Source organism: Podarcis pityusensis, assembly GCF_964106645.2.
Source record: "Podarcis pityusensis genome assembly, chromosome: 18".
Taxonomy (NCBI): domain Eukaryota; kingdom Metazoa; phylum Chordata; class Lepidosauria; order Squamata; family Lacertidae; genus Podarcis; species Podarcis pityusensis.
The window spans coordinates 11,937,114-11,952,312 of NC_138043.1; the positions used below are offsets into that span (position 1 = coordinate 11,937,114).

Genomic DNA, 15,199 nt, shown 5'->3' on the forward strand with positions numbered 1-15,199 from the left:
AGAAGAGATGGACCCAAGCGAAGGAGAAGGGGCCCCCCAGGTTCCAGAGAGCTGCTGCTTCCCTGCGCAGGGGGCGGGCAAGAGGAAGAAGAGCCGCCCACCAGCCGGACTGGAGCCTGGCATCCACGCCACCCCTTGGCCAGCTCACCTGGGTGCCCTGGGGTGCCAGGGAGGTCCAGGAGCCGCCACAGCAATCGCTTCTCCTCCAGGTTCCTGCAAGAGGGGAGAGAAAGAGACAAGCTGGTTGGGCCATTTGTACATTTTGCTGCAGAGCCCGGTTGGTGAGAGCCTGGTGCTGATGACGCCAAGGTCGCAGGTTCGATCCCCGCAAGGGACAACTGCCAATCCTGCATTGCAGCGGGTTGGACTGGATAACCCTCAGGGCCCCTTCCAACTCTACCATTCTATGATTCTAGAATATATATATATATATAACCAACAACCAAAACACAGACAGTGAAAACAAACAGTGAAAGCCCCCCAGGCGGCTGATACATTGGGTATACATAATCAATAATAACATATTCAAATCAACCATATGTACAATTCCATATACCTTAACACTCCTCCCTCCACAAGGTTTATTTAACTTTTAACATTTTAATTGCCACAAATTGTTCAAACCTGCCCAAATAATTCAATATTTTCTCAAACCAATCCTCCTCCTCCTCCTCCCTGACCTTAAACCCTTTCATTTTATGTATCTTCACAGTTAGATGTTCTAATATGCTAATATTTTCCCCTCCATTGGATTCTAGGATTTCTATCCCTGAGGGACTCCCCTGGGAATGGCTTTGACTGGCCAGGTGAAGCAGGTGAGGGGAGCCAAAGGATCTCAGACCCCCGGCCAGTTAGGGGCTTCCCCTGCGTGCAAAGACAGGCTCTGGTGGAGGGAGTGGGCAAGACCAAGAGGGGGGTCCAACGGTCAAGAAGGCGGTTTCTGTTTGTGCTGTGGGATCTGTCCACCTGGGAAGGAAGGAAAACTTGGACCCTAAACCTCCGCTGGCTTGTGGGAGAAGAAAAGGCTCCGGAGCCAAGCTGCAGTTGGGCCCCTCAAACAGTCTTGCGTCTCGCCTTCCAGCAATTCCTGCAGCCAGGCTGGGGCCCAACCCCTTGCTCTCACAGAATAAAAAAAGAGGAGAGTTGGGACCCCAAGAGTCATCCACCCAACCCCTTGCAATGCAGGAAACCTCCGTCACCCAGGCCGAGGGGGGCCTCTTGCCATCTGGGCAGCCCCGGACCCCCAGACACACAGCCCTGGCTTGCCCCCCAAGGAGGTCACTTGGGGGCTGCTGAGGCTTCACCCCCGGAGGCACACTCCGTTGCTTCTCGAGACAGACGGAGGCCAGCCACAAGACTCCCTTTCCCCTTTGGGAAATGCATCTGCTTGCTTTTGGGGGCCAAATCCTAGAAGTGCAAGCTTGGAAGGGTCACCCAAGGGTCCTCTAGTCCAACAAGGGAGGAATTATTTTGCCCAACATGGCTTGAACCCACGACCCTGAGATTAAGTCTCTCATGCTCAAGCAAAAAAGGCAATAAAACAACTTGGTATCTGAAAAACAGTTAAAAGCCTTCTTAAAACAGGGGAGCCTTTTAGCCCTTGTGCAGCTCTGATTCCCAGCTCCCTTAGCAAACTAGTTCCCAGGATTCAGGGGCAGAGACTTCTGGTGGAATCGCATTTGCCTTTTTCGTTGTGAGAACGGAATGCTGGACCAGAAGATCCATTTCCCTGATCCAGCAGGTTCTTGTACTCTTGTAGAACCTCCAGGTCCAGAAGGAGTCTATCTCCATTCCCCAGTCCTTGGGGACATATGGCCACTGGGAGGACAGGGTGCTGGACTAGGTGGGCTGCTTCACCCCCTTTTTGGCTCCCGCTAAACTTCGGGTCCCCCCAACCCCTGGATTCCAGGTCCCGTGAGATCTCCAAGTTCACCGGAGATCCAGCACCCAAGCTCAGCCCTGCTCCCCAGGCTGCCTCTGGTGACTCACTGTTAATTTGGGGCAGATTTTGGCAGATTATGATGACTGTCGTGCCCTGGGGCCTCTTGCAAAAGAGCGACTCGCCCAACAGGCATTTCTGGTCCCCGTTAAGAAACTGTTGACTCCCGGGGACTTTCTGGGTGGCAGAACCAGCCGGGGCTCCACGCCGAGATTAGGCAACCTCCCCAGAGGACAGATTTATCCCTTTTTTCTCTGGAAATTGTTTTTTGGTTGTTTGCAAAATAAAATAAGCCACTTCTTCCTCCGGAGGTGGCATCTCACTCGGAGCAGAACCTGCCCAAATCAGCTGGCGTGGCTCACTGAGCTTGCTCTGGTTTCGGTGAGTCTACTCTGAGTAGAGGTCACCCTGAATTTGGCTCCCAAAAAGATTGAAACAGGACAGGTTGATGTAGCCAAAGCTGCCTTCTGCTGAGCTAGACCATTCGTGGAACAGTAGAGGTGGAAGGGACCCCAGGGGTCATCCAGCCCAACCCCCTGGTTCCTATCTAGCTGAGATTTGTGGAGGCAGCGGTGGCGCAGTGGTTAGAGTGCTGGACTAGGACCAGTGAGGGACCAGGGTCCCAATCTCCCTGCTCAGTGCTCATTGGGCGATGATGCCTTGGGGGCCAGTCGCTCACTCTCAGCCTAGAATACCTGGCAGGGGGGGTTGCGACCATGTGAAGATGTTTCTCTCCCCTCCTTTACCTCAATATAATTAATTTAACACAAGTATAAAATTTAATATGCATTTAAAAGTTGGCCTGCCATGCTTCCTCGGTGGTGGCCCCCGCCCTGGGGAACGCCCCCCCCGTCAGACGTCAAGGACTTTTAGAAGACATCTGAAGGCAGCCCTGTTTAGGGAAACTTTTTATATCTGATGTTTTATTCTGTTTTTAATATGTTGGGATCTGCCCAGAGTGACTGGGGAAACCCAGCCGGATGGGTGGGGTATAAATAAATTTATTATTATTATTATTATTACTCACTGCTCAATGTAACAATTAAAAAATAATAATGATAAAATGTTAAAATGCATCAAAGTATTTCCTAATTCCATTTCCATACTTAAGACTTCCACAGTTAACATAGGAAATACTTTTCCCAATTCTATTTCAATATATTAACACATTTTAGCATTTTTTCCCCTTTTCTCGCCTCCTTTGTTTCCCATTGACTTAGACTTTTATTTAACTATCACGTATTCCCGAATGTTAAGCAGAGTCCCTTTTGACTTGATCAGCCCACAAAAACCACACGTTATAAATCAATATTCCACAAACGCAGCAAGGGCGGAATATTAATTTAATAAACAGTAATCATGAACTTGTCCGTGAAGCTGGAGGTCTCCCCAAGACAACCCCCCACCCCAAAACCAGACCCGGGTCTCACCACGAGGCGCTCGGCTGGGGCTGGACGTTGGCAGCCGGTTCTTCAATGGGCAGGAGGATCTGGACGTTACCCAGGGCTGCGGCCGAGGCCAAAGCCCCCGTGTTGTAGCTGTAGTCAATGCGCACCCGAGTGGCCTCCGACCCACAGGCCCAGTCCACCGAGAGCTGCAAGGGGGCCCAGCGCGGGCCTTGCTTGGAGTACTGGAGGGGCAGAGAGGGGGGGGGGGAGTCGGAAAGACAAACCTTTCCCTCTCCCTCTTTCAGGGAGGGTCATCCAGCCCACCCCCGGCCATGCAGGAGCCACGGGGGAGAAATCATGGAAAGGTTGAAGCAAAAGGGACCCCGGGGGTCATCCAGCCCACCCCCGGCCATGCAGGAGCCACGGCTGGTTCCGGACTCCCGGTGGTCCTGGGCTGCTTAGAGAGGATGGGGGTCTGGAAGCACTGGGGGGGGGGAGGTTCCTCAGCTCTTCCCTCCCCCAACCCAACCACCCGCAGGGCCCGTCTGTTCCACCTGGTATCTGAGGAGGGTGACGTTGTAGTACGGGGCGCCCGGCGCCTGCTCCGCCTGCTTCTGGAGGTGTGCAGTGAGGGCGGCCATGTTGAGCCAGAAGTCCTTGCTGTGGGGGTCGCTCTGCGAGGCGTCACTTGGGGGGGGGGCGGAAGAGAAATCCATCACCACCCAGGAGGTCAGTCTGGTTCTGTGGGGTGCCCCCCACAATCCGAGAGGAGAAGGACCCCCTCCTCTTTGCTCTCCCTCCCTGCTCCAACAAAGTCCTACTCAGAGTAGGAACAACAGGCCAACTTGGCTCTCCCCTGCTTTCGGAGGTCTGGCTCTCTGCCCCACGGATTGAGCTCCCGTCTCATTCTCCCCCCAACCACGTGCAATTCTTGGGGGTCCACATAGTCCCCCGCAGTGGATTTGGGGGAGCCCCGGGGAGAAAGCAGAACAGGGCAGCTGGATCCGACCCTCTGAGCGGAAGGGAGCAGAACCCCGCCCGGCTTTTCCAGTTTCTCCCACAGGGGCACCCTATGCCCCCCCCCCCCGTGGTACCTGAAGAGGAGTTCGGTGTTGGGCAGGAACTGGTCGATGGCGGCCGTGTGGCGCAGGCGGAAGCTGAGGACGGGGGGCGCAGGGGCGCTGCTGAAGACGCGCAGGATCCCCGCCGGGAAGGACATGGTCAGCTCCCCTGTGACCTTGACCAGGCAGCTGCAGGAGAGGCGAGAGAGAGCCTGCCATTATCAGCCCCTGGCCCTATTTGCTCCCCCAAATCCAGGCACTCTCCGTCCCCTCCCAGGAGCCCCTTCACGCCCCAGGAAGGACTGCCACTTGCTTCTGCGAAAGAGCGCCAGCGGGAGAGCCCACTGCCCCACATTGCCGCATCTGCTTGCAAGTCATAGAGTTGGAAGGGACCCCTGAGGGGCATCCAGCCCCACCCCCTGCAAGGCAGGGGGCTTGAACCCACGACCCTGAGAGTCAGAGCCTCATGCCCAACCAACTGAGCAGAGAGATCCGGGCAGAGGCAAATGGAAGTTCAGTGCAGCTGGTTAATGTTTCATTGCATTTTAATTTTTTTGTTGGGAGCTGCCCAGAGCGGCTGCGGCAACCCAGTCGGACGGGCGGCATGAAAATAATAAAATTGTTGTTGTTCCACAAAACAGGAAAAGTGTATAGATCTGAAACCATGGCTGTGAGAGAGAGAGACCACCCATATTCCCAGAGCCCGAGTGCAAAGTAGGACGGAGACCTTAAAAGCCTTGTTTCGCATCAGGTACCCCAGCTGACCTGTCATGAGCAGAGGGAGCAAGCTCTCCACCTGCCTTGGGCATCAAGGCCAGGATTGGTTCTGGGAGCCAAGGGGCGACTGCACAGGATCTTGCAGGAACCGGGACGACTCCGCAAGACGTCACATGGGGTTGGGGAATTGAGCGGCCCTGGCCCCTTCAAAGCTGTTTTTGCACCCCTCAGTTGCCTCAGTGGCCACCAGCTTCTTCAAACGCAAACCCAGAACTTTTGAGATCGCCTCTGAACCAGTGTCAAACTTTCATACTCGTTCTGTGCAGTTTCACACCAGTTTGGAGTGAGTTGGAAAGTGCCAGGGTTTGGGGTGTTGAGTACGAACACCAGTTTTGTGCGTCTATTACAGAGGACGCTCGGGTTGTGAACGTGATCCGTGCGGGAGGCATGTTCGCAACCTGCAGCGTCCGCAACCCACAGTGCCGCATCTGCGCACGCACGAGTTGCAATTCGGCACTTCTGTGCATGTGCAAAGCGTGATTTAGTGTTTCTGCACATGCACGAGCGCCGAAACCTGCAAGTAACCCGTTCTGGTACTTCTGGGTTTCGGCATGTCCATAACCCGAAAACACACAACCTGAAGCATCTGTAACCCGAGGTATGACTGTATTCAGTTGGGGGGGGGGGCAAAAAAATATGGGACTTGCAGTACAAAAGAAGCCCGAAACTTTGGCATCGGTTTGGAGGTGGTCCCAAATTTTGATGCTTAAGAGAGTGACGGCATCGAGAAGCAGGGCCAAGACATCCAGATCTGGTGTGAAAATGGCAATGAGGTGAGGGGTCCCCCCAAAAAAACACCCCCACAAACACACACTGCCCTCCGTCCTCCGTTTATTACCTGTCTGGGCTGCGGCCTTTGAAATAGGCGTGGATGTATTCCGTGAAGGCCGTTGCCACGGGGAGAGCGCCCTGCGAACCCAGGACAACGGGAGACGGGCCCCGCGAGACGCCTGCCAGAGAGAGAGAAAGTCAAGTGATCACGGGGGAAACGTGACATGAAAGTAACAGCCAGGGAGTGGGAAGCGAGTCCCAAGAAGATCAGGGGTATTTGGCTCGGAGGAGCATAGAATTGTGGAATGGTAGCACTGGAGGGGAACCCAGGAGTCATCTAGCCCGACCCCCAGCAAGGTAGGAATCCTAGAATTGTAGAGCTGGAGGGTTGTCTAGTTCAACCCTCTGCAAGGCAGGAATCTTTCCCCCCAACCTGAGGCTCGCACCCACAACCCAGAGATTAACCCAGAGTCTCCTTCTCCAGCAACTGAGCTATCCTGGCTTGGGTGGGGCAATTAATTGCACATTTTGTTCAAAACCCAGTTAAAACTATTTCGTTTGATTCAACGAAACAAAGGAACTGGATCTGAGGATATCAGCTTTCCGAAGTCAGACCGCCATTGGCACCTGCTGCCCCCCAGCACCCCTAGGGAATCCCACCCACCCAGAGGGGCGCCAGCACCCACTTTGGCTTAACTGAAGGTGAAAGCGGGGGGCCCCCTTTGCGTCAGTCACCCCTTAAGTCATTCTCGTTTTCTCTGCTGTAAAAAAATTAAGGCATTTTGAAGAAGTGGGGGCCCCCCGAAGCATTTCCCGTTCCTCCTCCTCCCCGCAGAAACGCTCCGCGACTCATTGAGCAATGAGGCGAGGCCTCCACAAAAGAAAGCCGTGCGCCCACACGCCCCCTAACCCCTCCGCCCCCTCCGCGGGGCACCTACCGAGTCCCGGCTGCGTGGCCATGAAGAAGGCCCGCTCCGTCATCCCAGCCGAGCTCTGCGGGGTCGACAAGGCCCAGAGCCGCGAGGGGCTGAGCGAGCGAGGCTGGGGGCACAGCGAGAGAGATGGGAGGCGTGTGAATTATTCAATGATGACCATGCTTATTCTTCTGATTAATAATACCACTTTCTGACGACTCACAATCGTTTCACCAACAACCTGTTCACAGTTCTATAGGGCTTCTGTTGCATTTGCAATGTTCTCTTTTCTAAATCTTATTTATTAATTTTTCACATACTCACACAAAAAAATCTGAACGTATTTTAACATAAACTGTAAATTACTTGATCCATTGACTTCCTATCCCCTTCTTCCATGGTTTCCATATTTACCCTTAAATCACCTGTGCTCTTCAATATGTGCAATCTATCCTATTTATCTTAATATATTATCGCTGTTGCTCATAGTTCAAGTCCTGCTCGTGTTTTTATCTCGCTTTAGTTGTTCTTTAAATACTTTCTAATATTTTCTGTCGGTCTTGCCAGTTCCACATACTCCAGCATTTTCAAAAGCCATTCTTCTTTGCAGCAAATTCTTATATCTCATCCGCACACTTTACAAGCTTCTCCTTGCGACATGATTCAGAAATCCTTTGCAGACTTTATTTTATCATACCCTAAGTAGGCTAGCCTTAGTTAATGTTTCTCAGCGTCTGGGAGCCAAAAGCAGAATGGAAAAATAAGGGCTCAACTCAACTCTGAGAAGGCTTGGATCGTGACGGAACAAGACTTCTACCCCAAACCTCCCCAAATTAACCAACCCGCAGTTTGCTAAATTGGGGGGCATCTCTGCACAACAGCACATCCCCCAAATCGTACGAGGAAACACAACTCTGTGTGCACAGGCGGGTCTAGGGTGTGTGGGGCTCACCGTGTCGCTGCCGGTTGAGACTGCCGAGGGCCGTTTTGCGCGGCATCGCCGAGGAGGGGCCACCATGGGGGTCAATCCAGGTGCAGCGGACGGAGGGAGAGAAGCTGCAAGCCAAAGGGAGAGAGAATAGGGGGTTGGTTGGAATAATCAAGGATTGGGATAAGCAATGCAAATAAGTATTTAAAAGAGAGAGAGAGCAAGAGAGAGAGAGCTTTGTGGCCACGTGGGGGGATTCGCACCCAACTCTCTCCGGTGCTCTAAATCCTGTCTCTCCATCCATCCATTCATCCATCCATCCATCCACAATCAGTCTGCCCAGCCATCGTTTATTGGGCCATTAAGCAAAGCTCAGACCGCAAAAAAGAAAATGCAGAGGCCAATTGTTAATCGTTAACCACAACAAAGTTGAAAGAGCTGTGCAAGATTTGGAGCTTTCGGAAATGAGATTTATTAAGGCCTTCAAGGGAGAAGACGCCCTGGAGGGATCAGCCAGGAAACCACGTTGTCAAAGGGGATCAATGGGGATCAACTTTTGCCTACGTGATCACCCCGGGGCAAAAGCTACATCAGGAGGAAGCGAGAGGATCTCCAGCTCTGGGCGTTTGCCAAGAGAGCAGCCGCGCCCTTGAGAGGAACAGAAGCACCTGTGAGACCCAGGGAATCCAAGACTATAGAACTGTGGAACTGTAAGGGACCCCCAAAGCTCATCCAGCCCAGCTCCAGAATCCCAGAGAGATGACCATCTGCTGGGAAACCAGATTGTCCTGAACAATCTCCTTTGCTCTTAATGTTTTCCATAAAAATCATGTTTTTATCATTGACGTTCTGGAATGTGTTTTTAATGTTGTAAACTCCTGATAAAAGGCAGCATATAAATTGAATCCAATAAATCAAATAAATGACAATAATAATATTACAATAATACTGTGAGATGTGGAAAACTAACTTTAAAAAAAAAGAGACAAAAACAGCTTCAAAAAGAGAAGAAAAAGCAGGAAGAGAGTGAAGAAAAGGGGGGGGGGAAGGAAAATGGGAAGAAGCAAGACAGAAAGAGAAAAGGGGCATCTGATTTTCCTTTCGGCGGATACATAAAAAAAGGTTATTTAAGGCATTCAGTCCAGAGCAACATCCATCTTCTCCGCTGTCAAACAACATTTCTTCTCAATCCAAAATCATTCATTACCTTTTCCCACAAAGTCCAAAAGCAGTTTCCAAATTATTTTTATTAATAATAATAATAAATCCCCCTTTGTTCCGAGACTCTGGCCAACTTCTTATTTCTGTTGCCTGTAATAAATCGGCCAGTTGATTGATGCATGGATTGACAGAAAACCCGGACCTGTCAACCCAGACCTTTCATTCCACACCTTCTTTTAACTGATTTCTTATGCAGTGATCCAAAATGACGGGGGAAAAGAAAACGAGAGTGCAATAGACACTAATAAATATATGGTTCTTATGGATACGAAGGCATCTATGATTTCATTCTCCACTGCAGAAAAAGACGCGTCTCGCACCCAGACCCGAAGGCAACAGAGGAGAAGGGACCTGACCTGCGGCATGGATCCTGGCAAGAGGAAATGGCAACTCACCGGGGTCCGACGGCACGTCTGGGGGGGCGCCCTCCAGGTCTCTGCCCCGTGGCGCCCAAGGAGAAGGGCTGGTGGAGTCTCCGCTGCTGGGGGGCGCTGGGGACGAGGAGGAGGAGGAGGCCGAGTTCGAGGAGAGGCAGCTGTCGCGCTCGCCCCCCCGCGGGGGACACTCCGCAGCCGACCAGCCCCGCCGACCCCCAGGGGCCGCGGCCTCCAGGAAGGGGTCGCTGAAGGGGGACTCGTGCCGGGCCGGGGGGGGCCCGGGGGGCGCCGGGGGCCAGGCCGAGACAGAGTGGGCCCACTCAGGGAGCTCCTGGGAGCCCGGCTGGGGGAGCCAGGGGTCCGGGGTGTCGTCGGCCGGCTGGCAGCAGCGGGGGCCGTCCTTGGGGGGGCGCTTTCCGGGGGGGCTCTGTGGGGTGCCAGGCCGGGGGCTCCAGAGGCGGGCGTCCGGGGAGGGGCCGGTGGCCAGGTGAGACGGGGAGTCCAGGCCGGAGTCTTCCACGTTCTCGGGGGACGAGGAGGAGAAGGGGGAGGGGCTGGAGGCCAACAGGTAAGAGCGGGGGGCTGCGGGGGGGAACAATAAATAGACATTTATATCTATATAGACAGATAACGATATAGGTATCAATAATAATAGAGATGTCAATATCAAAATCAATAGGCATTGATATTTATATATCTATAGATCTATATCGATGTTGATAGATAAATAAATAAATATAGATAGATATAGGTAGACACAGATAGATGTATTGATATATCAATATAAATATCAGTATAGATCTAGCTATCTATATCTCGCTACAGATCCACATCACACCTTTAAAAGACATGGCTTTCTGCTCCCCCCTCCAAACTTCCCAGTCTGCTATTTGTCTACACTTTGGCCACATTTAAAGCCCTGCGATCCCACTTTCAACAGAATCCTGGGAGCTGTAGTATGTTCATGGCACCGTGAGTTGCTGGGGAAAACCTCTTCCCGCTCACGGAGCTACAATTCCCAAAGTTCTCTGGGAAGAGAGGTTGGCCGTTAAACGTCCCTTTGATGCAAACTATGAGGACTAGAATCTTACTTTATTTGTAGACAAAGGCATTGCATGTAGAAGGTCCCAGATTCATTCATCCAGGAAGCTTTGGAAGAGAGAAATGGTTTCTCCAAGGAATCCTGGGAGTTATAGTTTGCTAAGGGTGCTGAGAGTTGCTAGGAGCTCCCCCCCCCCCCCCCGCAGTACCCCCCCCAGAGTGACAATCCCCATTAAAAGGTAAATTCCTTTTCTCAGGGAACTCTGAGAACTGTAGCTCTGGGAGAGGGTGCAGGGGGTCTCCTTCACAAACTACAGTTCCCAGGATCCTTTGGGGGACACTACAGCTGTTCAAAGAGGCACCACGGTGCTTTCATAGCATGGCATGAATGTGGCCTGAATGACATGCAAGTCAAGCCCACTGGGCTTCCCGGGAACCATAGGGCGCTGGGAGCCGTAGCTCTGCGAGGGTTAAACCACGGCTGCCAGGATTCTTCAGGGGAGGAAGCCAGTTCTTTCAAGTGGCGTCACAGCGGTGCAGATGTGGCCTCAGAGAGGACCTGGGGGAATCGGAAGGGACCCTTGGAGTCATCTAGCCCACCCCCTGCAATGCAGGGATGCTGGGGACATTTTTCACCTGAAAACTCCTCGTTTTCGAAGGCCGACTCCAGCGGGGGGCCAAAGAGGGCGCTAGCAGGGAGAACGTCGGGCTCAGGTTTGCTGTCACAGCTGCGGAAGAAGAAAACGCTGGACTTGAGAAACTGTGATCTGAACAAGGGCAACAAAATTGGTGGAACTGGCCATCTTTCAGTGTGCCAGCACCGAGCCTGTGGAACTCCCTGCCTCTTGACACCAGCCAGGCGCCTTCACTCTATTCTATTTGGCGCCTGCTGAAGACGCTTACATTTAGACAAGCTTAGAAAGTTTGAGTTTGGAGTTTTGGTCCATTCCGTTGTGCCCTTTCCCTTTCTGTATGCCTTTGGTTACGGCTGCAAATTTTCCAGCAGTGGTATTGTCGTTTTCTCTCTTTTGCAAACTGCTTTCTGTAATCGAGCAGTAATAATAATAAATAATAATAATACATGCTTTTAAGTGACTTTATGTCACAAACCACCCTAAGGTCTATGGGTATAGGGCGGTTTAGAAATTTAATTAATTAATTAGTCACTTTAATTGTTTTTTGTACCTCCTACATCTGAACGGGGTACCAAAATATTTGTGGGTTTGTTTGTGTTTTTGGTGTGTGGAAGCTGCCCTAAGTGGCTGGGGCAACTGAGTCAAATGGGCAGCACTGGCCTCAAGTGGAAGGGAGTTCCACAGGTGTTTGCACGCAGACACAGATATCAGAGTGCAGAGTGGAGTCTGCTCTCCGAAGACCCCAGAGTTACCTTGTTATATGGGTGCCAAAGAGAGGTGCCTGCGAGTTGCCAGACTTATCCCCTGTGCAGAGCAAATTGGAAATACATATTTAGAGAACCATAGAATTGGAGGGTTTGGGGGTCCCCCCCTAGTCTCCCCCCCATCTCCCCCTTTTTCTCACCTGGGGCAGGGGCTGTGTCAGAATCCGTCTCGGCTGAGGCCGAGGCAAGTGCTTTCAGGTGCCCTGGAAAAGAATCAAGAAAACCTAAGAATCGCCAGCCAGACGCCCCCAAAGGAAGCACCCATAAGCAGGATCCGAGTGCGAGAGCAACTCTCCTCTCCTGCAGTTCCCAGAAACTGGGATCCAGAAGCATGGCTGCCCTGACAGCAAAGGCAGAGCCATCCTGGCTAGGAGCCCTCGCTGGCCCCCTCCTCTTCCATGCTTTGGTCCAACCCTCTTCTAAAGCCATCCAGTGGCAGGGAGTTCCGCAGCAGCAACCCTCTCTCCCAACCTCACCCAAAGAGTCTGCGACAGAGCACTCACGGGAAGAATGCCTCTTCATTGTGCACTGCGGAAAGAGGGGAGAAAGGGGAGAGCTCAGGAAGGTGCTGTGGCCCCCAACCCATGCTCATAACCATCGAGATCGGGGGCAGGCCCCTACGGCTGCCTTCCTCCCTGGGTGGTTTATTTATTTGTTTCGTAAAATTTACACTGAGAAGGCAGGGAGGTTCAAAGCCATTTGGGGAAAGGATAAAGTGATCAGTCAGGAGAATGTGCAGCCATCAAAGATGTTTTTTCATCCAGGCGTCAAGAAAAAGGTTGGCACCTCAACAAGGGTGGAAGAGGCGTTATGTGGCAGATGGGGCTCTGGAGGGCACCACGTCGCCAAGCCCTGGTCTAGAAGAAAACCTTTGCCCTCCCAGACCCCCTCCCTCAAGCAGGCAGACTTTGTCAACCGGGCGCCCTGCACCCAGTGCTTTGGACCACATCTCCCTGTCAGTCCCAGTGAGACACTTGGAGGACACAGATAACGGCCGCCTAGGCTGCCTGGGAACCACAGTGTCCTGGGAACCATAGCACCCAGTATTCTGGTGCAGAAATTAAAGCTAAAATCTGGATTCAAGGGGAGACGGGTGCCAGGTCTTTCTGCCAGGCCTGCCGCTTCCCATTTCTCTCTCTCTCACCCCCATGCTGGGGGGCAGGATGAGGTTCCCCACGGAGGCCTTGAGCTGCTCCACGGCTGCGGCGCTGCTGGTCCGCTCTCGGGGCTGCACCGGCTTGATGCGGATGTAGAACTTGTGGGGCTCCTCATCATCGTAATCCGAGTCGCTGGAGGAGCAGAAGCGGGTGGGGTGTTCACGTGGGGAGACGGAGTCAAGGGGCCAAACGGGTGGCAACAGAATCACAGAAGAGTTGGAAGGGACCCCAAGAGTCATCCAGCCCAACCCGCTGCAATGAAGGAATCTTTTGGCCAACGTGGGGCCCTGAAGTTTTTTATTAGATTTTCACAACTTTAACCAATTAATTTCAAATTTCAGATCTATTATACATGTCTCATAATTTGGCTTCCCACTTTCCCTTACACACATCCCTTTTACATACTGCATAATATCACACGTTTTGCCTAATACAGGGAATCACAGAATTGGAGAGCTGGAAGCCCCCCAGGGTCAATGCAGGAATCTTCCACCCAAGTTGGGACTCGAACACATGGCCCTGAAATCAAGAGTCTCAAGCGAATGAGCCATATTCCTCCATTTCATATATTGCCATGGTCCTCCCATTGCTCACATTTCAAATCCTGCCTGCAATTTCATTGGGTTATGGTATTATTATTTTTTTGCAAATAATCCAAAAACAGCTTCCGCTTTTGTGTCGATTTATCGGAGCTCCTGGGTAAATCCATGTCCCCATTGACTCTTCCCCGGAACAAGAGGGACAGTCTTCCCCATTGGACTCTGGACACCCCACCTCTCCCCCTATTTCTGAGACACCCCTCCCACTCCCCCCCAAATCTCACCCTCCCCCCTTATGAGGAAGAAGGCCCTGCAGCCACATGTTCCAAAGGATATCGTTCTGATTTGTTTCGGGCCGGACAGTGAAGCCTTCCTCGTCCACGTCGGGGGGCTGAGGAGAGAAGAGAAGGAGCAAAAGTTTGGGGTGGGAGCCTCTCTTGGGGCAGCATCTTCCTTGGGGTTCAAATACCCCCCCCAAAAAAAAATATGGGAGGAGAGACCAAGATGTGAAACCTCACAGATTATTTGCTTGCAAAAGATGCATCATTCTCTGATCCGTAAGACTGGAACCCAGGACCCTCTGACTCCCAGAGCCAGCTGGCTGCTCTTTCTTTATTTATTTTTTAAAAAACAACTCTATTGAAGGCTTTCAACATATTGAGCTGAAACCCAAACACGTTTATTAAAAGGTCATAAAAAGCAATATAAAAATAGAAGAACGAGCAAGAACCATTGTTTAACAACTATTATTATTATTATTATTCCTACCCTGCCAATCCAGCTAGGTTTCCTCAATTTGTACCCTAATTGCATTTTTTTATATAAAAAAGGCTCTTTTCAAAATCCTTTTAAATAAACAGCAGTTACTCTTTAAGCACAGTAGCAGTTTTTAGGACCTACCTAGTAAACTGTTTAAACTGATTTTAATAAATGCTGCAATCTGCCCTGGGAATTATGGTGAAATTTGGGTAAGGAACCCAATATATATTTCTCTTTTTATTAAATCAAAATTAATACAGTCTCCACAAAACAACAACAACATAGAATTAAGGTTAGAAATCAAATAATAATTGTAAGTTTTCATTAAATTTCTTAGTCGCCCTTCTCAAAATGGCCAAAGGTGACTAAAAGAGAGATAAGACAGATAAATTTACTTGTTACTTATTAATCACCTTCCACAGGTGCCCAAAGGCTTAACACCAAAGAACGAAACAGTGAATTTTGTATTTTAAAATGATGGGTAAAGAATCCAAATAAATGACAGCAATAATAATGATTAATTATAGCAAAATAGCACAGGGCAGTAAGGAATGGTATTGCACTATTCAATTTATCCTGTGCCAATTTGCCAAATTGTTGATTTTTGTCGTTTTTGAATTTACTGGCAAGCTCTGTATTTTATATATAAAATTAAATTTCAGAAATGCTGTGCTCTGTATTTCAATATGCTTTGGACACAGCTCATTGCGGGAAAGCAGCATAGAAATGAACTCAGTCAATCCATCAATCAATTCTCAGGTGCGATGGAACATTCAGTGGCAGCTTAAGAAGAAAAGAAAAAAGCAGGAAACGGAATGGAGTAGCTATGGGGAGGGACTGGCCGGCCGGCCGGCTCCTGGAATGGCCCTCAGGCTGGGGCATTAGGAGAAGACGGCGACACTTTCCTGTGGGTCCTGTTGGCTAATGA

The 15,199-nt window shown here is 51.1% G+C and overlaps 1 protein-coding gene across 1 annotated transcript in view; it reads right to left on the reverse strand.

Annotated features, from left to right (window-relative positions):
- The window catches only part of FCHO1 (FCH and mu domain containing endocytic adaptor 1), a 33,895-nt gene that overhangs the window by 444 nt on the left and 18,252 nt on the right, over nucleotides 1-15,199 (reverse strand). Inside the window, exons 13-26 of the mRNA XM_080988597.1 lie at nucleotides 13,849-13,903; nucleotides 12,961-13,136; nucleotides 12,320-12,344; nucleotides 11,957-12,019; nucleotides 11,805-11,856; nucleotides 11,054-11,145; nucleotides 9,395-9,958; nucleotides 7,803-7,906; nucleotides 6,875-6,977; nucleotides 6,004-6,115; nucleotides 4,422-4,577; nucleotides 3,882-4,014; nucleotides 3,370-3,569; nucleotides 149-213 (exon numbers count right to left, since the gene is read on the reverse strand). Coding sequence (XP_080844723.1) covers nucleotides 149-213; nucleotides 3,370-3,569; nucleotides 3,882-4,014; nucleotides 4,422-4,577; nucleotides 6,004-6,115; nucleotides 6,875-6,977; nucleotides 7,803-7,906; nucleotides 9,395-9,958; nucleotides 11,054-11,145; nucleotides 11,805-11,856; nucleotides 11,957-12,019; nucleotides 12,320-12,344; nucleotides 12,961-13,136; nucleotides 13,849-13,903 — 1,900 coding nt within the window. The remainder of the gene's footprint in view (nucleotides 1-148; nucleotides 214-3,369; nucleotides 3,570-3,881; nucleotides 4,015-4,421; nucleotides 4,578-6,003; nucleotides 6,116-6,874; nucleotides 6,978-7,802; nucleotides 7,907-9,394; nucleotides 9,959-11,053; nucleotides 11,146-11,804; nucleotides 11,857-11,956; nucleotides 12,020-12,319; nucleotides 12,345-12,960; nucleotides 13,137-13,848; nucleotides 13,904-15,199) is intronic.